Source organism: Eretmochelys imbricata, chromosome 5 (assembly GCF_965152235.1).
Source record: "Eretmochelys imbricata isolate rEreImb1 chromosome 5, rEreImb1.hap1, whole genome shotgun sequence".
Classification (NCBI taxonomy): domain Eukaryota; kingdom Metazoa; phylum Chordata; order Testudines; family Cheloniidae; genus Eretmochelys; species Eretmochelys imbricata.
This window is the reverse complement of record NC_135576.1, coordinates 16,230,847-16,256,742: the sequence shown is the minus strand read 5'-3', so window position 1 is coordinate 16,256,742 and position 25,896 is coordinate 16,230,847. Positions and strand designations below refer to the sequence as shown.

General features: G+C 43.7%; 1 protein-coding gene across 1 annotated transcript in view; it reads left to right on the top strand.

Annotated features, from left to right (window-relative positions):
- The first annotated feature begins 24,045 nt into the window (after positions 1-24,045).
- MYO5B (myosin VB) overlaps positions 24,046-25,896 on the top strand; it is a 244,499-nt gene continuing 242,648 nt past the window's right edge. The window contains exons 1-2 of the mRNA XM_077817114.1: positions 24,046-24,093; positions 24,349-24,459. Of these exons, the coding sequence (XP_077673240.1) occupies positions 24,046-24,093; positions 24,349-24,459 (159 nt within the window). The remainder of the gene's footprint in view (positions 24,094-24,348; positions 24,460-25,896) is intronic.

Below are 25,896 nucleotides of genomic sequence, written 5' to 3'. Positions count from 1 at the left end.
CACAGGTTTTACTGAATTTCCTTAATTCTGTGACATATTTCTTTCTGGTGCTCATAAAATACACACACAAGGCTTAGTTCTTCCCTGTTTGCTACTTCATGGGCTTCCCCTGCCTCTGCTTTCAGTTTCAAACACAGGAGTTAACTTCAAAATGGCAGCAGTTTCCTTGTTACTCAGCACTTTTGACACCATGTAATGATCTTGGGGTTTGTTAAACAACAAACCAGTGAAGGAGAAAGGAATAAAACTTTTAATAAAACAAACTAGAGAGCTTCTGGTGAACTGCTGTACACAGCTAAACTGTATTCAACTGCTGCTACAAGGGCACGTCTCTAAAATTCTATGTTCATAATACTGTCCCTTATGAGGGAGCATCTCTAAATTATAACTTTCCGAAAAGATCTCTACACAGGGTTCAAAATATATAGGAATGACAGAGTAGGTTGTGGTGGTGGGGGAGTGGTGCTATATGTGAATGAAAGCAGTCAAATATAGTGAAAATCTTAAATGAATCAAACCATACCATAAATCCCTCTGGATAGTAATTCCATACTTGAATAAAGAGTATAGGAGTGGGAATATACTACTGACCACCTGACCAGGATGGTAACTGATGGTGAAATGCCATGGGAGATCGGAGAAGCTACAAAAATAGAAAACTCAATAATAATGGGGGGAGGGGGTGTCAGTTACTTTCATATTGATAGGTACATGTCACCTCAGGATGGGAAGCAGAGAAACTTCTGTACACAATTAATGACTGCTTCTTGGAGCAGCTAGTCCTGGAATCTACAAGGGGGAGGCAATTCTTTGATTTAGTTCTTAGTGAATATAGGATCTGGTCCAAGAGATGAATATAGCTGAACTGTTCAGTAATAGCAACCATAATGTAATTTCAACTTAACATCCTTGTAGTGGGGGAAGTACCAAAGAAACCCTCTGTGGTAGCATTTAACTTCAAAAAGGGGAAGTATGCAAAAATGAAGACGCTAGTTAAATGAAAATTAAAAGGAACAGTTACAAGAGTGAAATGCCTGCAAGCTGCATGGAAACATTTTTAAAAAACCACCATAATAGAGGCTCAAATTAAATGTGTAGCCCAAATAAAAAACAAAAAGACCAAAAAATGCCACCATGGCTCAACAGCAGAGTAAAAGAGGCAGATGGAAGCAAAAAGGTATATTTTAAAAATTGGAAGTCAAATCCTACTGAGGAATAAAGAAAGGAACATTAAATTCTGGCAACTCAAGTATAAAAACATAATAAAAGGCAGGCCAACAAAGAATTTGAAGAGCAATTAGCTAAAGCCTGCCAAAAAATCAGTGAGGCCACTGGACAATCATGGTGGTAAGGGAGCACTCAAGGAAGACAAGGCCATTGCGGAGAAGCTAAATGAATTCTTTGCATAGATCTTCACTGAAGAGGCGGTGGAAGGGATCCCCACACCCGAGCCTGTCTTTTTAGGTGGTAGATGTGAGGCACTGACTCAAATTAAGGTGTCAATAGAAGAGGTTTTGGAACAAATTGATACATTAAACAATAAGAAGTCATCAGGACCATATGACATTTACACAAGAGTTCAGAAGCAACTCAGATATGAAATTGCAGAAGTATTAACTGTGATATGTCACCTGTCACTTAAATCAGCTTCTGTACCAGATGATTGGAGGGTAGCCAAAGTAATGCTGATTTTCAAGAGGGTCTCGAGAGGCAATGCTGACAATTATAGGCTGGTGTGCCTAACTTCAGTAGCAGGCAAATAGGTTGAAACTACAGTAAAGCACAGAATTATCAGACACATAGATGAACACAATTTGTTGGAGAAGAGTCAACATGGCTTTTGTAAAGAGAAGTCATGCCTCACCATTCTATTAGAATATTTTGGGTGGGAGGTCGGTGAGCATGTGGACAAGCATGATTCAGTGGATATAGTTAAGCCCTTTCATCAGTTTAAACCAATTTTTACCAAAAAATTCCCGAGTTTTACAAAAAGTAGTATTCAGTTTTTTCACCCTACTTTTGTATTGTTCAAATATATAAAAATAACTTGTTTTATTAGGAAAATACAGTACATTGCATGAGATATATGTATTACGATAATACATTAGTCTGTGGGTACATGCAAAGCTGCCTGTTGAAGTAAGGCTATGTATTAGTCTAGAAGATATACGCACAATAAACAAACAGGCACGCACGCAAGCTCTGAAGTACGTGTACATCTGAACGTACTGATTAATCTCACATCCACCTCGTACACATTTCAAGCTGTTGGCAGAGAACAGTTTAAAGATTTGACACGCTAAAATGGGAAGAAAATGAAAATCGTATCAGAATACATTTCAGAGCACAAGGAAGTATTCGAAAGTTTAAAAAAACAAAAAAAGAGAAAAAGATGAAGTTGAGTATATACGCTGCAGATAGTGTGGCCCAATTATTAAATGTAAATATTTATAGGCTAATAGTTAAAATCTACAACAGGAAACTGTTTATTGAAATGAGAAGTTTTATTTGGGGATTAGAGATATATTGTTTTCTTAAACTCAGAGGTGGCACAGTGTTTTGAGTTCTGTTTTAGTTCTGCAGCAAACCACACGGAACAACTGAATTCCAATCTACTGAATTAATTAATCTACTGAATACTTTTTTCCCGTGTCTTTCTGTCCAGCAAAGTAAACCCCAGTATTAATCCAGAAATATTAATAGTTTTTTACACTGATTTTCACCTGTTTTTGTTGTTGTGGTAGTAAACACTGATAAATTCCCAGGAACAATTAAGTAAAATAAAAACTGAAAACGAAGGGCCCTAGATAGAGTGTACTTGGATTTTCAGAAAGCCTTTGGGCTCTTAAGCAAACAAACCAGCCATGGGATGAGAGGGAAGGACCAGTGTATGGATCAGTAACCGTTTTAAAGGAAACAAAGGGTAGGAATAAATGATCCATTTTCCCAACGGATTGCAGGTCCCCTAAGGAACTGTACTAGGACCTGTGCTGTTCAACATATTCATAAATGATCTGGAAAAGAGGGTTAACAGAAGTGGCAAAGTTTGCAAAGATACAAAATTACTCAAGAATAAGTCCAAAACTGACAGCCAAGAGTTACAAAGGGATCTTGCTGAACTGGGCAACAAAATCGCAGATGAAATTCAACATTAAGTGCAAAGTAATGCAAGTTGGAAAAAGTAATCCCAAATATACAGATAAAAGGAAGTCCAAATTAGCTGCTACCACTCAAGAAAGAGATCTTGGAGTCATTATGGATAGTTCTCTGAAAATATCCACTCAATGTGTGGCAGCAGTCAAAAAAAGCTAACAATGTCAGGAACCATTAGGAAAGGGATAGATAATAAAACAGAAAATATATTAATGCCATTATATAAATCCATGATGCACCCAAACTTTGAATACCATGTACAGTTCTGGTCACCTCATCTCAAAAATGATATAGTAGAATTGGAAAAGTTACAGAGAAAGGCAACAACAAAAATGATTGGGGTCTGGAGCAGTTTCCATATGAAGAGAGATTAAGAACACTAACTGTTCTTCTTGGCAAAGAGATGACTAAGGGGGGCTATAATAGAGGTCTATAAAATCATGAATGGTGTGGAGAAAGTGAGTAGGGAAGTGGTGTTTTCCCCTTCACATAACATCAGAACCAGCGGTTGCCCAATGAAATTAATAGGTAGCAGATTTAAAACAAACAAAAGGAAGTGTATTTCTTCATGTAACACACAGATTATCTGTGGAACTCGTTTTCATAGGATCTTATGAAGGCCAAAAGTATAACTGGGTTAAAAAAAGAATTAGAAAAGTTCATGGAGGATAGGTCCATCAATGGCTATTAGCCAAGATGGTCAGCAATGTAATCCCATGCTCCTGGTGTCCCTAAACCTCTGACTGCTAGAAACTGGGACTGGACAACAGGGGATGGATCATTTGATAATTGCCCTATTTGGTTCATTCCCTCTGAAGCATGTGACACTCGCCAGTGATAGAAGAGAGGATACAGGGATAACGGAGCATTGGTCTGACCCATTGTGGCCATTGTTATGTAGTTGTTACTGCATGGTTTCTTGCACCTTCCTCTGAAGCAGCTGGTGCTGACCACTGTCAGAGTCAAGATACTGGATGAGATGGATCAGTTGTCTTACCTGGAATGACAATTCCTATGTTCCTGACTGCAGCTTTCTTGGCAGCACAGTGTCAGACAGGTCTATTGAAAAAGACATCCATGCTGTTCCCAGTGCGGAGAGAGAGGCTCTGCCTTAACCATCCGTTAAAGCTTTAGAACTGAGAAGCAGAGGTTGGATAGCCTAACACAATAGTCTCAGGACCTATTCTAGCAGTCAGTGAACCCTTACTAACAAATAGAGTAGATTAAAATTCTCTCTAGAGAATGACTCAATCTGTGTGTCATTGATACTAACTGCTCTCTTGAATTTTTCTTGAGCTGTGATTGGAGTCAGACGCTCACATTTAAAGGTCTTAAGGTAATAATACTTTGCAATAGGGTCTCAGATTTTTAACACGAGAGTTTTAGATTATTTCTGACATAAAAACAGAACACTTGAAAGTGAACGAAGTCCTAGTACAAGTCTGTTTAATTCCCGGAAGCCATCTCTAGTAATATTCATGTGGGAGTTCTTCAGAATGCTGGGTAGGTCGTCTTTGTACAATACAGTAATTTCTTAAAGCATAATTGATATAAAAGTGCCCCAAACACTTTGCAAACAATTAGTTAAGCTCTGGAAGTCGGTCACCTAGGCTAGTTACAATGTATAATTCAGGATCTTGTGTAGGACAGTCATGGATTCTAATCATGCTAAGCTTGGGGAAATGGTCTGAACATATGGGATGATTTGGGATACTCGAGTAGGATTTGGGTGTTTTTGTTTGGGGCAATGAAGCCTTGAGATGGGATTTGCAGACTCAAGCAGTCAAATGGGTATAGAAAAGCTGTTTCAGACTAACAATAATAATAATACCAGATGTCAAAGTATATTCTACAAAAGTGGAGAAGCTTGTTCTCCAGGTGGTGAAACTGATGCGCCGGGAGATTGTGGCTTGCCCAGTGTTCTATCTGCCAAGTGTGTGGCAGGGCTGGGATTAGAACCTAGGTCTTTGACTAATGATTTTGTTCTTTAACTGTCAACCCATTTGTCTCCAGATAGTGAGGGGGTATAATGGGCCAAGCCTTAAATCAGGGTGTTCTCCTTACTGGATGTACACTGAGGAGCTTTTGATACTTGGAGAAAGATATATTGGAGTAAAAGAGGTGGGGTTAGGTAGAAAGTGAAGAAAGGGCTGCAAAAGTGAAGTGAGGCTATAGATTTGAGTATTGTCCAGATAGAGGGTGAAATCGAAGGACGAGTTCAGAAGGGCCAAAGCTGCTAAAATGGCTTGGAAGGAACCCAGAGCCCACCCTAATGAAAAGGTATTGAGGAGGAAGATGCCATTCTACTGCCAGTCACGATAATAGAAGCAGTTAAATGGATGCAAGGAGAGCAAGGCATACTCTGTGCACTCTGCCAAGCCTTCAACACGGCTGTATGGTTGACAGTGACCTGAAAATTTGATGTAAAAAATGGAGAGAGTGAAATCAGAGGAGACAGCCAGCCTGCCATAGAAAGTAAGTGTGCATTTAGTGAAAGGGCAGAATGAACCCTTGATAATTTCAAGGCTGTATTTCTCGGAAAAGTAGCTTGGTGTGAGGAGAGCACACTGTGTCCAAAGGCTTGCTGAGATAGAACAGAAGCTAGTGAGGGGGAGAGAGACTATAAGGGAGTAAATCACAGAGCCCAATAATCCTTCTCTTAGATTAGATCAGGCCTGGCTCCAGTTTTTTTGCTGCCCCAAGTGGAGAGGAAAAAAAAACCCCAAAACAAAAAAACCCCCAAGCCTGGTTGAGCTGTTGCCGAAGTGCTGCCAAAGAGGAAGAGAGGGACTGCATGGCTCGCCGCCGAAGACCCGGACGTGCCGCCCTGACGATGGACGGAGTGCCGCCCCTTTCTATTGGCCGCCCCAGGCACCTGCTTTCTTTGCTGGTGCCTGGAGCCGGCCCTGGATTAGATGCCCAACTAATCTCTTTCAATAAAAGCACTTCTGCTGCTTTAGGACTGTTACAATACTCACCAGACCAATTGCAATCCATCTGTCCAGACACTACTTATCTAAGAATCCCTACAGCATGTTAGGCCTCCGCCAGTGTGAGGTCCACTTCACATAGGAGTTCTTCCCCTTTCCCTTCTCAGGGCTTGTGTTCAAACCAGCCCACTCTTCCCTGCCTGTGGAGGCACTTGGAGTTAGCCACAGAGACTTCAGAAACGTAGACAGGGTTGTGTTAGGTGGTACGTGTGCAAATCCTTCAAAATCACATGAGTTAGTTCGAGCAAAAGGGCAGCTGCTTGATGTTTTGTTCGTTCTGAATTTGCATGTGTCAATTTATTGAGCATCCTTTTCCCCTGTGAAATAGATTGCAACGCTTCAGCCTGCAGAGAGGTAGCACAAACTGTGTGGCAGGGAAGCAACATGGTTTAATGGTGCCCAGACTGGGAGTTTGAAGGCTTGGGACACTGCATCTGGGAGTGAGCCTCTCGACTTGGGTTCACAGGCTGGTGCTAGTGGGGCTTCTGCTAGCACTCTGAAAATAGCTGGGTAGATGTTGCGGCTTAGTCTGGAGCTCGGACCTCCCAGGCTTCAAGATCCAAGCTCCAGCCCAAGCCTCAGTGTCTGCATATCTAGAGTGCTAGCTTGACTCCTGCCAGCAGAAGCGCGTAGACCAAGGCTGCTAGTTGCAGTGTAGACGTGATCTTGGGTTCTGTTGCTTGCACGTGACCTGGGCGAGTCACCTCTCCGCTATGAGCATTAGTTTTGCTGTGGGTAAAATGCGTATAACAAGGCCAGATCACACGGCTAAAACATTGATATCTATGGACTAAGCATTTTACCGTACTGCCATACAATTGACAGAGTACATTCTGGGTTTTGAGTTTTACCTAACAGGGCTCCATTGTTCTAGGTGATGTAAAACCATCAGATAAGGGATTGTCCTTTCCCTGAAGACCGTACAGTCTCTAAAATAGGTGAAAGAGAGAAACAGGATGAGATAAGGGGGTGAAACATAAGCAGCGATCAGTCTCTGGTTTAAAGGACTACATGACCCTTGGGGAAGGATTAGAAGAGCAAAGTATTTGTAGCTTGGTGAAAGGATGGGATTATAACAGGCAAATATCTAAAGTGCGCAAAGTGCTCAGAATGGAGAGGAATTACGGAGGGTGACCCATCATACAATATCAAGGAGCTGAATTTCTAGGTATTTCCCTGTGTCCTAAGGATGTGAACTATTGCTCCATTTTATTCCCTTCCTGTGCACAAGTCCGGGTATAAAACTCTCCCAAGTATGGAATGATTGTCTCACGAGCCATACATATTTTGACAGTCCTGCCTGATCACAGGAATGGGTGATACAAGCAGAATAGAGGTATCCACAGCTGATAGATTTAACTTCAGATCCGTCAGCCTTTGTGGTCCCTTCTAAGAACTATATGGAGAAGAAGCTGAATTCCAAGTTTAAAGTCTCAAGTGAATTAAAAAGCTAGGGCCTCTCATGCCAAAATGGCTCGTGATTTTGGATGCCTCAACTTTTGGGATCCCAAGCCGACACCCTTTTAAAAGAAGTGCTCATCACTTTGTTCACGGTGTGTCAGATGGAGCATCCTGTATTGCTAGTCACTTTGAAAACTTATGCCTAGAATTATAAACACATTTGGAAAAAAAGAAGTGAGGGGAAAGAAAGGTCTCAATGTTGATAAATGCAAAGTAATGCACATGGGAAAACATAATCCCAACTATATGTATAAAATGATGGGGTCTGAATTAGCTGTTATCACGCAAGAGAAAGATCTTGGAGTCATTATGGATAGTTCTCTGAAAACATCCACCCAATGTGCAGCGGCAGTCAAAAAAGTGAACAGAATGTTGGGAGTCATTAGGAAAGGGATATATAATAAGACAGAAAATATCATATTGCCTCTCTATAAATTCATGGTACGCCCACATCTTGAATACTGCATGCAGATGTGGTCGCCCCATCTCAAAAAAGAGATATTGGAATTGGAAAAGGTTCAGAAAAGAGCAACAAAAATTATTTGGGGTATGGAATGGCTGCTGTATGAGGAGAGATTAATAAGACTGGGACTTTTCAGCTTGGAAAATAGACAACTGAGGGGAGATATGATTGAGGTCTATAAAATCATGATTGGTGTGGAGAAAATGAATAAGGAAATGTTATTTACTCCTCCTCCTAACACAAGAACTGGGGGTCACCAAATGAAATGAATAGACAGCAGGTTTAAAACCAACAAAAGGAAATATTTTTTCTCACAACGCACAGTCAACCTGTGGAACTTCTTGCCAGTGGATGTTGTGAAGGCCAAGACTATAACAGGGCTCAAAAAAGAACTAGCTAAATTTATGGAGGATAGGTCCATCAATGGCTATGAGCCAGCATGGACAGGGATGGTGTCCCTAGCCTCTATTTGCCAGAAGCTGGGAATGGGTGACAGGGGATGGATCAGTTGATGATTACCTGTTTTGTTCATTCCCTCTGGAGCACCTGGTATTGGCCACTGTCGGAAGACCGGATACTAAGCTAGATGGACGTTTTTTCTGAACCAGCCATTCTTATGCCTATATGGACATACAGGCTGAGATGTAAGCACTATTCCCGAAATGACTGTTGAATTATATGGTTCTATATTTTGGAACTGTGGTAACATTCCAATTCTCCCAGGACGTCTGACAGTCACTTGGCCGAAGAATGGGAATTTCTTTCTGCATGCTTGGACACACCCAACGTTTCTGTGACTCAATAAGTAGATCTTCCTTGGGCATCTTTACTTCATGAAAACAGCAGCACTAATTCCAGCAGCAGTAGGAAAAGCTGGGATCTGAACGCTTAATCCTGCAAGGTAGTGAGCACTTCCTTTGTGGGGTGCTGTGCACCTTCATCTCCCATTGACATCCATGGAAGCTGAGAATACTTGCTGCTGTGCAGAATCTGCTTCTGAGAGGTCACACTGGGAAGTTTTTTTTACTTTGAACTTTATAGATGCTGATTTTTTTTTCCCATTTATTTTTGTAATCTATCACACTAGCAAAGCTGGAAGTGGGTTTTTGTCAATTTCTTTCCTTAGAAAGCTCAGTATTGAAACTTGTTTGAAGTAAAAGGATGTCATGCTCGTAGTTTGCACTGCATTAAATTTTGATTACAATTGTAGTATTATAGTACATCTATTCTTATTATCCTACAAAATATTCTGTAAAAATCCCATTTTCCTTCAAACTGTTGAATTGCTGTGTTTATAGAGTCTTTTATTTAATCTTGGTGAATTGGAAAATTAGGTTTATGTACTGGATGGCTCCGGGGATTGTTAATAGGATATGAATGCTTTTTAACCCTTAAGTTGCTAGTTCAAATTCATCCCTGATTGATGGAGGTTGAAAGTTCCTACCATCCGATAGTGGTTAAATAGCATAAAACCCAGTCACCACATTTGTCACTAAATAGCAGCCCGGGCGGAGAGGCTGAGGACTGAACTGGTAATGGAGACTGAACTAAACTCTGACCCCTAAAGCTGATCCATCAGGTCCAAGCTGCAATACATTCGGTTTCTCATTTGGGGAAACTTGTACACTTGCGGCCGCTTCTGTAGGTTCCCTGTGGATAAATAAGTGTATTTCTGCAGCTGGCCGCCCAATAAGTCGGCCAGTTTGCTTCAGTCATCTGTGCTGAAGGCCCCCTGCTAATTTCCAAGTTGTCAGTTTTATGTTGCTTTTGGTTAGTGTTACTTAGGTGACAATTAACGTCTGCTAAACAAAGTGTTCTAACTTTACAAGCCATCTGAGATGTTGGTGTGTTTACACTGCTCTGCAGACAAGAGGAATATAAATGTTGCCTTCTCCTTTCTGGCCCCCCACCCCCATACACCCCCAAAATTGGTAATTTAGAGGAAAAATCCGTGTGGCCTGTGGTGGAGGAAGGGAAGTGCTCAGTTCCAGACTACTCTCATGTTTAAGGTTGGAAATCTTGCAAGCAATAGGGGCTAGAACAGAGGCTGGCTGTTGCACAGCTAACCTGATACGTTGGCTTTCCCAGCGACACGGTGGTGTAGGGGAATTGGGATGTTGCTTCACTCCCATTCTGTTCCCTGATGTGGGACGGATTCCATATCCCTAACTCACTCCAGGTCCAGCAAACAACCGTGACAGCAGAAGTTATCCTCTGCTGTCTTAAACATGGGCTGCTTAAAGGGAACACGCAGACCGCTGAAATGAACTGTCGGAGCTGTATTATCGGATATCCTGACGTTCACTGTGGAGACAGCCTTCCAGAGTGGGTAAAAGTATCTGTGTATCGTTGCTCAGTGCTGCTTCACCTTTGGTTTATGATGGGATATCGTCCAAGAAGGTATAATGGAGTGATTAGCATAACTATTCATAGAGAAATGTGAGCCAGTGCAACAAGGAGACTAGAATAGTGACCAGATCTGCTGAGGAGAGGCAGGTCTAGTGTGTATTTGAACACTTACAGCGTGTCTGTCACTAGAACCATGTCAAGGTGGGCGAGGTAATATCTTTTAGTGGACCAGCTTCTGTTGGTGAGAGAGACAAGCTTTTTGAGCTTACACAGAGCTCTTCTTCAGGACTTGGTAACTTACTTAGGTCTGGTCTATGCTACAGAATTATTTTGGTACAACAATGTTGCTTGGGGTGTGAAAAATCCATATCCCTGAACAATGTAGTTATACTCAGCATAGACAGTACTATGCCAGCAGGTGAGCTTCTCTTCCCGCCGACATAGATGCCTCCTCTCGTGGAGGTGGATTAACTGATGATGGGAGAGCTCTCTCCCGTTCGCGTAGAGCATCTTCACTAAAGCGGTACAGCAGCACAGCTGCATTGGTGCAGCATTTGAAGTGTAGACCTGCCCTCAGAGTGTCACTGTTAAATACAAGATGGAACAGACTGTTTGGAGTAAATACATATTTCAAAGAACTGTTCAATGTGCAGTGGCCTGTTCACACCCCTCCAGTTATAGGGAGGAAAGCAAAGAAAAAGGGAGGCAAATAGCTGTGAGGGAGTTGGCTAGTGGGTTACAAATGGTTGTAATAAGCCATAAATTCAGCATCTCTATTCAATCCATGATTTTTAGTGTCGAGCAAAGTTATGAATTTAAGCTCCTGGGCTCATCTTTTGCAAGTGTTGTGGGGGTTCCCCTTGAGAATGAGAAGGTCAAATATAGAGTGATCCCTTTGTGAAAACGGTGCGCGCACAGGTGATAGGGTGTTTTTGTCTTATTTTCCTATGTGCGTTCATACGAGACTGTAGCGATTGTCTGGTTTCACCCACATAGTTGCTATTGGGGCATTTAGTGCACTAGATGTGGTACACCACATGTGTAGGATCCAGGGATGTTGAAAGATGTGTTGTGGAGGGTGTTGATCATTGTAGCAGCGGAGAAATGTCTGTAGGTTTTGCGTCTGTTGTTATAGCAGGGTCTGGTGTCACTTTGAGGTGATGTCCTGGTCTGTGGTCTCTACTTCACCTTGAATGGTTCCTTGAAATATGTGTTAACTGCTTATGCTAAACAATCTGTTCCACCTTGTGTTTAACTGTGACACTGAGTGAGTTTCCCAGATCTGAAGAAGAGCTGTGTTTAATCTCGAAAGCTTGTTTCTCTCACCAACAGAAATTGGTCCAATAAAAGATATTACCTCACCCACTTTGTGTCTCCAATATCCTGGGACCAATGTGGCTGTAAGAACTGCATGGTAGAAGTTTGTGTCTGCCAAAGGTGCAGGCTGAGGTGCTATCTCATAGGTAGGGCCCTACCAAATTCACGGACCATGAAAATCTGGTCTCCTTCCATGAAATCTGGCTTTTTTGTGTGCTTTTACCCTATGATATACAGGCTTCACTGGGGGCAGACCAGCGTTTCTCAAATTAGGAGTCCTGACTGAAAGGGCGTTGCAGGGGGGTTGCAAGATTTTTGGGGGGCGGGGGGTCACAGTATTGCCAACCTTACTTCTGCCCTGCCGCCTTCAGAGCGAGCAGCCGGAGAGCGGCGTCTGTTGGCCGGGTGCCCAGCTCTGAAGGCTGCGCGTTGCCAGCAGTAGCACAGAAGGGTGGCAATACCACACCAGGCCACCCGTACTTCTGCACTGCTGCCTTCAGAGCTGGGCGGCCGGAGAGTGGCGGCTGCTGACTGAGGGCCCAGCTCTGCAGGCAGCAGCGTAGAAGGAAGGGTGGCAATACCGCGACCCCCGCGACAATAACCTTGTGGACCCCCCCCCCGCACAACGCCTCCTTTATGGCTCAGGACCAGTGTTTCTTCTGCTTTTTCCCAGCCATGTGCAGAACGAATTTTGTTATATGCTGCACTAATGTGGAGGTGATGTGTGACGCATCTCCGTATTGGTGCACATAACAAAATTCTTGTGGTGGGGTGGGGCCGAGGGGTTTGGAGTGTGGGAGGGGGATCAAAACTGGGCCAGAGGGTTGTGGTGAAGGTGGGTAAGGGCTCCGGCTGGGGGTGCGGGCTCTGGGTTGGGGCCAGGCTTGAGGGGCTCCGGTCTGGGGCAGAGGATTGGAGTGTGGGAGGGGGTGAGGGCACCAGCTGGGGTGCGGGCTCTGGGGTGGGGCTGGGGATGAGCAGTTTGGGGTGCAGTGGTGCTCCCCTTGGCTACAGTGGGAAAAGAGGACTCCCCCCCCCTTCCCCCCCTCAATTCCCCAGTTCTCTTTCCCCGCAGCAGCACCTGGGCTGGTCGGCAGGGGGTAAGGTGCCTCTTCGCGCTGCAGCAGGTCCAGGCTGGGTTTGGGCTGGGAGAGGGGCGCTTGTCCCCCCGCCTGGTCTGGGGCTGGGCTGGGGGAGAGGCGCCTGTCCCCTGGCTATGGCAGCTCTGGGCTGGGGGAGAGGCGCCTGTCCCCCGGTCGCCACAGGTTGGGCGCTGGGCTGGATCAGGGCTCGGGGGAGGGGCTCCTGTTCCCCGGCTGCGGTGGGTTCAGCGCTGGGCTGGATCAGGGCCCAGGGGAGGGGAGCCTGATCCCCGGCTGCGGCGGGTTCAGCGCTGGGCTGGATCAGGGCCCGGGGGAGGGGAGCCTGATCCCCGGTTGCGGTGGGTTCAGTGCCCGGCTGGGTTGGGGCTGAGGGAGCGGTGTCGTGGCAGGTCTGGGGCTTGGGAAGAGGCATCTCTCCCCACCGCAGCCCTGAGCACCTGCTCAGTGCTTAATAGGCAGCCGCGCAGCTTACAGAGAACTTAGGTCAGGACCCCTGCAATTACACTACCATGAAATTTCAGATTTAAATAGCTGAAATCATGAAATTTACTATTTTAAAAATCCTATGACTGTGAAATTGACCAAAATGGACCATGAATTTGGTAGGGCCCTAGTCATAGGCCAGTTTTTTACAGCCTGAAGTGAATTTTCAAGGCTGCAGTAATAAACCCATGAAAATGGGATTTGCAAGCACGTCTCTTAACTAGAGCTCTGCTCATGGATATTCCTGTGGCGTGTTCTGTAAAAAGAGATTGCAAAGTTGCCTACTGGGACATAGTAATTTCTTTCCAGTGCAATATGTTTGTCCTTCCCACTATGCTTCTGAACTCTGGCATTTCTACATCTATGTTAAACACTTACATGCAATATCTGTTTTGAAACTTTATGATGGGGATATGGCAGTACTGTTTCTTTTTACACTGAGGGACTGACAGTGTCAGTCTTGTTTTAATCTGTAACTACAATTTATTTGAACTAAAACCCATACTGTTTTCCAAACGTGTTGATGGTTTGGATAAAGAATAAGAATATTTGCAATTGCTTGTGAGTGGTGGTTGCATCTTGCTGGTAGAAGCTTTGAAATACCTTTTCTGTCTAGATCTCATTTGGCTGAGATGGCCCTTCATATTCCTGAGGTAGATAAAATGAGTTGTGTGTCGTGTGTGTCGGGGGGAGGGGTGTTGGACAAGACCTCCAAAACAAAGATCCTCTATGCTGTGTGTGGTTATTAAAGGTTCCATGATGCTACTTACAGGAGCAAGGCTTACCTCTGTCTTTTGACAGAGGGAAAACTTGGTCCACTGTTTTACTGTGCTGTGTGCTAGTAATCTATCTGGCTGCTGTCCTTCACCCCAGAGGTGGCTGCATTTCAGTAGTGGGTGAAGTGAGTCTACAATAGTATGTGAGGTGCTTTAGAAGGCTTTGGGGTGAAAGGTGTTACATTCGGCACTATCAGACTCCTTTTCTTTACTGCCACACTGTATTTGCGGTAATTCCATCGTAACTTTAATCTGCTGCAAGCTGTAAATGCCAAAATTTTCAGTGCACCACCTCTATCTAACTGCGAGTTAAGGGTAGAAACTCAGTGTGCTGAGGTGGTATTGGGAGGCACAAAATAAGGTGCAGTGCATGGAGAAAGATATGTGCTTTTATTTTTTCTTTTGTTCTGCTGCTGTGTTCATATAGCTCCATTCACATAAAGGATCCGGCTGCTGTAGCTATTGAGCAATCTTAACAATAATTACGCATTAAACATATAAAAAAATCCACTGCTGTTCAGCTGCAGAGCAGATCAAATGCTGTTTCTTTAACTCTTGAGTGGCTTTTCAAATTAGCCTAAGTAGTGCACAGTAGGCTTTGCTTTCAAAGGGATGGCACTGTATTGCTATCAGGATACATTTGTCGTGTGTGTGTGTGTGTGGGGGGGGGGGGGGGGAGGTTATCTAAGGCTTATTTAAATACGTAGGACTTCTTTGTGTTTTACTAACAAAAGCAAATGCAGAACTTTGTTGACATAGAATTCCTTTGCCATTTCTGTTTCCTACTATATAATTTACACTGTTTATCCTGTCAGGCAGGCTAAAGGTTTTAGGCACTAATGTTTACAGTGAAGGGTTTTTAATCAGAATCAGGGTGATCTTAGGGCCCTGACAACAACAAAATACCTTTTTGTGACAGGGAGAAGTCACCTGCTGAGCTGGTGAAACTGGCAGCATATTGATTGAATACATGTTGGACTCAGGACCCATCTCCTTCAACAGACCTGCCCCAATGCTTGTGAGAACTCCTAGTCCAGCCCTTCCTTCTGTATGAGTCTGCACAACAGCACCTCTCATACATGGAGCCAAATCTACAGAGTAAGAGGGAAGAAAGGGAGGAGTCAGAAACAGGGGAGGCACGAGGTGTGGCACCAGCTACTCATCCCAGTGACTAGACCTGTCCCAGCTGATGTTCCCAAGCCCGTCCTCGGTGTGCCTGCCGTGGCAGGTGTCCTGGTTTCACACTCTGAAAAGCTGGCCTATGCTAAGTGGAAGATAACCTATAGTTTGTACTGTGGCTGTTTCACAGTGCATGGAACGTGCAATCAGGGATATACGGACTATTGCATTGTAAACATAGCTTCTGCCCAAGGTCAGCAGAAGCGAGACCCACTGCATTGGATTTTCAGTATTCATTCAATTTGTGTGGTGTTTCCTGGTTGTGGGAGATGCATACTTCTCTACCAGTGAAGATGCTTGGTGTGTCTGGAAATCCACTGTTGCTTGTTGAGTCCCACTGATCTATTGGAATTGCTCTCACTGCTATGTGCAGTGCTTGATAAATATGTGCAGAAGCAAGTGCTCTTGCAGCAAATGCAGTGTATTGCCTTCCTACCTGCTTCACTTAGCACAGTAGGATGCTTTTAAATAGGCTAATCTGACTATTTATTTCATTGCATGATATCATCTGAGATAATAGACTGCCATATAAATGAATCAAACCTCATTAGGACATGATGTTATGATGCTAAGTAACGTAATCTTATTATGCATGAACAATTCTGCTCTTCTAGTCAGATTTATTCCCTATTAGGGATACAGGGGTTGCTTAGGTTAGACTTGTATATTTAAATCTTCCTGACTGGCCTACCTTTGGGATTTCTTATTAGCAACCTGTGGATGTTCAGGTAGTATGGGGAGGGGACCTACAAAAGTGTTGAGATAGTTGTGTGTTGGGGGCCCTTCCCATTCCTTCTTGGCTTGCTGTGGGCAATCTGCACGTTAGATTCTTCTTCTCCCCCTACCTGTTGTTGGAGTCTCCACTCCAGAGGAAGCTGCATTCCACTGGATCTTTGTGAAGAACGTGTAAAGTCCTTCAGGATCAAATGTGCTATCAAAATCTAAAATCTCAGTGTTCCCAAAGTTTCCAGGTATCTCTACCTGCAGATTCTTCCCCTGCAACAGAGTTAGCCTTGATTCCACAAAATGGGTTTCTCCTGGGGCTAGAAATTAGACCAGATTTTGGCCCTGAGTGTCTTTTTTTTTTTTTTTTTTTTTTTAAATCTGTTTCCTTTTGGCATTTCACCCTCATTGAAACCTGCCTTTCTGTTGTGTTGTATGACTGTACTGTACCCAGGGCCATTTCTCTTCACAGCCAGTTCCTTCAGTCTGAATCTCTCCTGTCCCTGCCCCGAAGCTATGCCTCCTGGTTTTGACTTGGTGCTGCTTGCTGATAATCTCCTGAGGTTTTATTTATAAGCAAAGCAGCAGCACTATATAGGTGATGCAGTGAATTGGATTGTGAGGCAGGAGGTCTCGACTAAGATTCTGCGCAGTGCCTCATAGAAGCGTGTTGGGGGGGGGGCTGGGAAGGGGTTAAGGTGTCTTTAACTCAACCTGCGGTGTTCTGGGGTGTGGAGAGCATCTGTGAGAAGTGCTTTCTGTCCTCTCTGGTTGGCTAGGAAACTATCCCATCCTGCTGAACGATCACCTTGAGTCAATTATACGTATCTTTATTACCTCCTGTTTGGACTACAGCAATACTGTGTACCCGGGCGTGAAGCCATCAGCACACTGGAACCTACAGTTATACAGAACACTACAGCTGGTCTTCTCAGCAGCATGGGCTACTGTGACTCACGCACATCACAACTGTCCTCTGATCTCTACACTCTCTCCCCATAAAGTAGCAAGTCGAGTTCAAGGTCTTGGTCCTTGACCTCAAGTCCTTTAATACTTTGGGCCCAGCATATTTGAAAGATCATCTAAAGCACTGCATTGACAACTCTGCATCCTCATGCAGTGTGGAACTTTCTACCACAAGGGGAGAGCTCATGTGTGCAGGAGACAGCTTTCTCAGCTCTGATCCCACACTCCCACAAGAACAAACCTCACCACCTTCCACTCTAAATGCAAGGAGCACTTCTTCGACTTGCCTTTTCTAATATAAACACAGAGTAGCATGCACATTATATATATATATATATATATATATATTTTTTTTTCCCCCAAAGCAAAACCCTATTGAAACCCAACACACCACTGCATGTACAGCTCTCCTCAGGAGAGGATGAGAGGGAGAATGAGCCACACCTGGCTGACGTTAGTCATATCACTCAAGGCATTTCTGGTGCTCGGATACTGAGGTGGAAAGGGCAATATGAGAACCTGGAGAGGACTGAATAGAGGCCCACAACATAAGTCTCGACAGCACTGGGAACCTGTATGAGTTAACGCACCTTCCCTAGTGTGCCCTATGGGCTGTTGTGCTGCCTAGAATCTGTGCAGTCATGTCACACCCCCCCCCCCCCCCCCCCCGCAACATACCCTTCCCAACACAGCCTTGCCTCAGTCATGTCCCCGCACGGGGGCTTCCAAGCAGGTTCCCAGAGGCAGCCTTACAGGAATGTCTGCTGTGTTTGCGCTGGTCACAGGGCTTGTAGGGCCCCTTTATGTACCTGCAGCTTTTATATGCCTCATAAAGGAGCCAGAGTGAAGATGATCTCAGCCCCAGGTCTTGTTTCCGACTGCCACCGGCTCACTTTGTGCAAAAAAAGGGGTAACATAGCTTTTGTCACGTGTTGTAGTTGTAACCGTAACACTTTTTAAATCCCCGATAATCTGATCTATTTATATTGTGCAATATGGCATTTTTGTTTTGCATCTGTCCAAAAGTCTGAATTTTTTATCTCGGAGTACTTTATATAGGCAAGTAGTAAGTTCCCTTGTGCCTCATCTTACAGGTGGAGAACTGAATTGCAGAAAAAGGGAGCAATTTACCCAAGATCACACAGCAGGTTAGTGGTAGAATGGACAATAGGTTTCAGGTCCCCTGACGCCCAGTCCAGTACTCACTCTCCTAGACCATGCTGCCTGCTCCAAAGAAATTTTTTAAAGTTACCTGAAAACAGGATTAGTGGGGGATCATTGGCAGTTTCCCCCTCATTGCTTCCTGTGACATTATTATAGAGTTGCCCAGTAACAAACACTCTGCTGTAGTTAATGTGGCAAAACCATTTCTATTATACTATTATAACACCCTCTTTTCATGCTTTCTCTCTCCTCTTTCCAAATGAGTTTTTTTTTAAATAGGAAATGAGAGGGTTTAAAAATCACAGATAACAACAGCTGAACTATGAAACTAGGTGTGTAAGTAGTGCCCACTGAGGAATGTCCGTGACCATATTTGAGAAAGGTTAGCTGGATGATGGTAAAATGACAAGCACTTTACAAATTCCCAAGGGCATGTCTAAACACACAGCTCTGCTGGTGTCACTGTAGTGCCTAGTGAAGACACTACCTATGCTGATGGGAAAGCTTTTCCAATTGGCGTAGGAACTGCTGCCCCAAGAGGCAGTAGCTATGTCAATGGGAGAAACCGTCCCATTGACATAGCACTGTCTACACCGGGGATTAGGTCAGTATGACTACATCTCTCAGGGGGGTGGATTTTCCACACCCTTGAGCAACGTTGTTATAACAACATAAGTTCCTAGTGTAAAGCAAGCCTCATCAGGGATCCTAGTTTTCTGTGAGGGGGGGAAAAAAACAAAATTCTCTAATTTAAAAAAAACCATAAAAATCCACGTTTTTCAGCAATTAAAATGAAACACTGAATTTTAATTTCCCTAGCCACAATATAGATAGGTATCAGTTGAACACCATGTTTTACTGATAAACAAGGTTCTATTGTGTATCTGACCCTCCATTATCTCTGTATTAACCAAACCACCAGCTGCCTGGGGCTGACAGCGGCGGGACTGGGGCTGTGGCTCCAGCTGTAAGCACTGCGTGGGGCTGACTGCACGTGTCACCCTCCATCTTAAAGTAAGGGATAGAAAGCACTTTGCCAGTCTTCCTGAGTAGCCCAATTTCTGATGATCTGATCTGTCCCTGGTCCCAATTAGATCAGATAAATGGGGTTCCACTGTAAATTTAAAGCACATTCAAAAATTAACCGCAAGAGGGGGAGGTTGCACCCCTTGAGTAAGTGACACTGGTATTTTTGGTAAAATTTAGCCAATATGCCTTTATTTTTTTTTTTCGCAAAATGTAAAAACGAAAGATTCCCTGTAAAAATTCAAATTCTGTGTTTTTCTGTGGGAAAAGGATTTCTAGGATCATGCTTGGTAGGCACCAAGCTTTTTTCAAAAGCAAACCGTAGTGAAGCCCAGTCCCCTTCTGTGACACCACAGTGTGTGTTTCCCATTCCTTGGGTGACTGGGTTTGAAGTGACCCCTGTTGGCTCCCCCTCCTTGAGGGTTGAATGTGCACATGGGCTCTTTTAGACTCCTTGGACTTGTTCGTTCTTGGTTGTGGGGGGAGGGAGGAGTGGTAGCTTGTCCCCAACACCACCTACTTGTGGTACTAAAAGGAGACATCACTCAGGAAGTTGTGCAGATCTGTGATCTCTCTCCTCCTTTTTAGCAAGAGGAATGAAATACATGATGTTGACATCTCAATGAGTGGGCCTCTAGGTTAACACCTCCCTGAGATAAATGGATGCAGTTCCCACATGTCAGAGCTGTTGTTACGGGCTTTCTGCAGGCTCGCATAGGGCTTGGCTACACGCAGAAGTTGTACCACTTACTACAATGGTATAGTTGGTTCTGTAACTTGCTGCAACTGTGGATGCAGTTATATTGGTATGAAGCTGCATTACACAAGTATAGCTTGTTCCTGTATGGGAAGGTATGCCCATACTAATACTGTCCTCACCTTGATGGAGCATAAAACACTCAGATTTGTAGGTCTTGTGGGTTTTTTTCCCCCCCAGCTATATATACTAAAGTAATTTTGTCATGAGCTTCCAGGGCCCAGTCCAGCAGCACCCAAATTCCCATTGAAATGGATGGGAATTGTGGGTTTGAAGGAATAGGGAAGAGCTCTCCATTTATGCAAACTATCAAAGAACATTTTAAAATCAAGTAGTCAGATTTTGCCCTGACTGGTCTGCGAAGCAGTTAGTTAAGAAAAAGCCATATATTATCTGCAGTTTCATGGCAGCTAGGTTCAGCTGGCCTTACCAGGTAGGTTTAATATTATTTTAACCAAATGTTTTGTAAATAAGTGCCTAGCTGCTACAGGGTTAGGTCCAGTAATATGAACACAATACATATTGTATTCATACCTCTCCAATGCCCCAGTTTCAAGGTAGGCCACTCACTTTACTCCTAAAGCTGCCCACGTTCCACACACATTTGGTGTCCCTCTCTCATTGAACAATACTATTTGTATCGATAACAGGGAATCATGAAGGTTGTAGATTTCAGAGTGGTAGCCATGTTAGTCGGTATCAGCAAAAAGAACAAGGAATACTTCTGGCACCTTAGAGACTAACAAATTTATTTGGGCATAAGCTTTTGTGGGCTAAACCCACTTCATCAGATGCATCTTTGGGCATAAGCTTTTGTGGGCCCACGAAAGCTTATGCCCAAATAAATTTTAGTCTCTAAGGTGCCACAAGTACTCGTTTTTTTTGAGGTTATAGAATTATTTACGCTACATGAACAAATCGCACAGCATTTTATGTTTTGTGGGGGTGAGGAGTGGGACTGCTGGGCAAAGTAGTAGGTGGTGCTGACACTTCCCAGAAGACCCTGTTTTCAGTTGCTTATAACTTTGCCAAGTTCTAACATTCTGGGAGGAAACTTTCCATGCCAGAGGTCAGCCTCAGGTAAAAAATTTTTTTTTTTAAATTTCAGTCAGTGGTTTAGCTGCTTCTGAAAACGAGGCCAGGGGAAAAATGCAATGTTTTGCCCATGTTTTTTTATTTTATTTTATTTTTTTTAAATCTCAAGGTCTTTTCAAATGCTATGGAGCAGGGACTTGAAATTTGGCCGAGGCGTGACCTTTGTGGCAGTGATGTGCGTTTTGCCAGATCTATGAAAATCTGTCCAAATTTGGCCAAGTTATAAATGACCTGAATTGAGAGCAGGGAGCCAATCTCTCTTGCAGTCTCAATGCACTCCGTACCCTGGTGGGGCCCAGGCAGAGAGGAGAAAGAAGCTGTCTGGTTCAGATGTGGAGAGGGCAAGATCCAAAACTGAATGGGGGAGTAGATTGGGAGGAGGAGCCTGGGGGACATTTGGAATAGGGGCAAGAACTGGGGTGGGAGACTGAGTGGGAGAGAGGGAAATGAGATTGTGAGTTGGGGGGCAGGCTGGGACTGGCAGGACAAGGAAGCTGGGGGCAACAGAGGGGGTGGGAACCTCGGAAGCCACGAGATAGTGCTGTGGGGTGAGATTGGATGAGGAGTCAGAGGGAACTGGCTGAGCAAGGAGATGGGACTGAGATTCAGTGCACCTGCGGGAAGGGGTGGAGAGAAGACAGATGTGATGAGGAGCTGGGCCCAGGGGAATACCTGGCACTGTATGGGCAACTGTATGGTGTGGAGGTGAAACACTGAGACTTGATGAGGACATTGGCTCTGGGATCCAATGGGTGCAGGGAACGTGGGCGATGAAGGGTGATTGGGGTCCACTGGAAGCCAGGGTTGGGGAAGTGATAGATTGGACGAGGAGCCAGTGTGGGAGAAGGGGAACTGGGACTAGCTGAGCAAGGAGTATGTGGTGAGAAGCCTGGGGAGTGGAAATTGGGACTAGCTGTGGTAGGTGAATGGGGCTGGGACTTACGGGGAACAGATGGGACTGGTAGGGTTGGGGCAGAATAGGTCAAGCTTGGGGGTGTCTGTGCTGCCTAGAGCTCGCTCCCCTTCAGAGCCTGAAACAGAACCCAAAATTCCCGAGTCTCCGCTTTCCTTTGCTGTCAGCAAATATCTGTGGAAACCCACTGGCCAAGTGTCTCGTCCTCTTCTCGTGCTGGTCTACAGAAAGAGTGACAACCTAGTATTGCTGTCATTTACTGTTAGTGCAAGTGGCAGAGGTCTGAGTGGTGCATCTTAAAGTTGCAACCCTGCTGCTGACCCATCTAGGGATCAGTATTATGGAATTTGTTGCCCCCTCCCCCCCCAGTTTTTTTTTCACCTTGGAAATCCCTATGTTCAAAGAATACTATTAAGGTTACAAAGTCAAGCACTGACAATTAGGAAATGACAGAGTTGCCTGTGCAATGTTAATTGGGCCTGCTTGTGCACATGTACAGTCGTTAGTGACGGGGGGGTCGCACACTTTTTTTCCTCACAGCAGGACCCTTGCCCCAGGCAGTGCACGTCCTGCCCTGGGAATAAATGCGGGTTGTGTGAAAAAGGAGGCTTTTCTTCGTTGGTTGCAGAAGCTGGAAATCGGGTAAGGAATGAGGCAGGGGACTGCAGGAAGAGAAAGGATGGTCTCCGTCTAGGCAGTTGAATGCTTCCCTGAAGAACTGGATTCTGTCTTTGCGTCTACCGCAGGGCGCCTGGTGTGATGCTGGACAAGTCGCCTCAACCCAACTTTTCACAGGATATTACCTGTGTTCCTCATTTTCTGGGTGCTCAGCTGGAACCCCTGAGATCTGATTTGCAGAAGTGCTGAGCGCTCAGCTGCAGCTGAAGTCAGGTGAAGCTGTTCTGTGAACATATGAAGTGCCGTATAACGCTACTTACTTCATAAAGTCAAGTCCTCGACACCTCAGATTGCACATCCAAGATTAGTGGATACTTCTTGACTTTAACCTCTCTGTGCCTCAGTTCTCCATCTGTTAAATGGGGATAATACCAGCCTCTCTCGCCTCACAGGGTTTTTGGGAATATAGTATTTGTGAAGCATTCTTATACTATAGTGATGAGCTACATAGACAAACCCATGAGGAAATTAATAATTGTCTTCAGAGCAGGGTTTGAATCGTATGCAATAGTGTAAAAAAAATGTCTGGGGACTTGCACTGAACAGTATAAAACACAATATTGAGTAGCTGCTAATTAACTGCACTGATGAAACAGGTTTCCTGTGGTGGAAAAATAGTATGGGTGGGGATGTCGTGTAATTAAAGGTTTCAGAGTAACAGCCGTGTTAGTCTGTATTCGCAAAAAGAAAAGGAGTACTTGTGGCACCTTAGAGACTAACCAATTTATTTGAGCATAAGCTTTCGTGAGCTACAGCTCACTTCATCGGATGCTCACGAAAGCTTATGCTCAAATAAATTGGTTAGTCTCTAAGGTGCCACAAGCACTCCTTTTCTTCATGTAATTTTAATGTAAGATTATCAAATGCATACACACATGGGGACCAAATTAAGGTTGCACAGATAACCTTCTGGCATTGCTTGACTATGCAACCTGAATGTTCTTTAAACATAATTTTTTGTGTGTGTTGTGTAATATTGTGTGTGTATTTCATAAAAAAATTAAAACATGTATGAATTTTTTGGTGTCCTGCCTTGGCTTGGTCTCTGACAACGTCCCCCACACTGGGGCCTTTGCAGATTTAGAGGTGTAATTGTATATTTGAGACATTTGGAGAAATCAAAAGTCCACTTACCTTTGAGGGGCATGCATGTGAATATTCATTGCAGCTCTTTGAATTAGATTTTTAATTCTCGTAAACCTTTTTAGGCATCACTTTTTATCTGACCTCTTTACAGCTGTTGTATCTGCTTTAATAAAGAAGCTATTAACGAATTAATGCGAAGCTGCTCTTTTGTGATAACATTGTAAATGTTTGTGCTTTGCCTACTTATGCTTTTTGTAGTACATCTTTCGTATTTCAAAAGCCACCTTTCTGTCATTCCATAAAAGGAAGCATTTGCTTTCTTAAAATTGTCTGAGAATTATGCTATTATTTTTACTACCTACAATGACCGGTAAATTGTCAGTGAAATCAAACTCAGAGATCACTTCACAAGTTAGAACATAGTTGTGTATCATACTGTACTCGATCTTATAGTTAGTTAGTAACAAGCAAGTAAACCAGTCTAGTCAAGAAGCAGTCTGATTCATGACCATAATGTTGTGTTATATGTTCAGGTAGGTCTTGATCTTGCTTCCACTGAAGCCAATGACAGAAACTTCCATTGACTCTGCAATGAGAGTAGGATTGTATCCCTAGGGAATAAGTATATTTCTGACCTAAGTGGTTTTCATGAATTTTTCTTTTCAGTACACAAAGGTTTGGATTCCTGACCCTGATGAAGTGTGGAGATCAGCAGAAATTATCAAGGATTACAAAGAAGGGGATAAAAAGCTACATCTGAAATTTGAAGATGACGCTGTAAGTTAATTAAAATTATATATATTTCCCTTTTCAGTGGTAGATCTAAACTTCAAATGATCCTCTGAATGAGCCTGAATCATTACAAGTTCTTGGTGTATTTTTAAAAAAAGTCCGTCGTACATCACTTTGCAACAGTCTTGGGTTCTCAAAGATATTTGTATTCAAATCAAAGGTTTCCTGCCTTGCAGCCAATCTTCTTTGACTTGATTCTGCGGTGAAGTTACTCTCTGTGTGTGTGTGTGTGTGTGACATCCAGGTAATTTTCAAAACAGCAGACTGTCACAAACACCAGATTATGACTCTGCTGGCACATGAAATGGAAGGAGTAAATATTACTTATGGGTTTGAATAAGCAATATGAATCAGAAGTAAAAGCCAACAGAATACAGAAAAAAAAAATAACTGGCCAAGTAACACTTTTTTTTTTCTTTCTGTGTATGCTCAGCCTTTTCAGGTTTACTCCAGTGTAAACCCCTGATCTCATTTCAGTCCTTGTCTTTTTTGTGTAAAAGGGTGCTAAAGGAGGGTGACAAACAGGAAATTCCTCTCTGGTGTTACTCTACAATCTTTAAATGCACTTGTCAAAAAAAGTAATGCCCGTTTATTCCTTATAAACTGTTTGGTGCTTTCCCTCTCCAACATGTATACACTTATTACATTAGAGATTCTGGCCCTAATCTTTAAACTCACTAGTGGGCGGGATCTGGTTATCTTGGATATCAGCTTTCCAACCATAGCCCACTGAGACAGGGCACTCAGTGGGGAAAATGCAGTTGATGGAGTCCAGCATGAAACATTTTGACTGGAGGGCCTTCTTTAATGGAATTACTTGCCTAAGGCCACATCTACACTACACACTTTTGTTGGCTATGTCAAGGCATGACGAATTGTGACGGACGTAGCTGTGCCAGCAAAAGCCCCTCGCATAGATGGGGGTTATAACACAGATCCTGTATAGCTTATTTAGCTTTGCGGGGCAAGGGAAGGAGGGGAAAGCTGGGATAAGCTATATGGTGAAAAGCATAGTTTTGCCAGTATAAGCAGTATCCCCACTAGGAATGCCTTGCCAGTATAATGTACCAGCAAAGCACTCCAAGTGTTGCCCAAGACCACATGCTCATTTCACGTCTGTCATCCAATTCCTTGTTAGGATACGAGCGCTGTCCAAGTGTAGGAATGGTCAAAGTTTTTTAAAAGAATTCAAGCCTGTCTATTTTCAGAGTACTTTTCAAAAGGCTTTCCTTGCTAACACAGGCTGAAATCAACCCAGTATCCTAATCTGTGGGCAGCTGCTGCTGATAATAATAGAGAACATTAAAAAACCCAAATGAGTAATAAATGAGTAGAGTCCTGCTGGACGGATTTAGGAAAAACCTTTTTTTAATCCAGTTCTTATAAATACCATGTTGATTGGAAGAAGAGCCTACATAAATG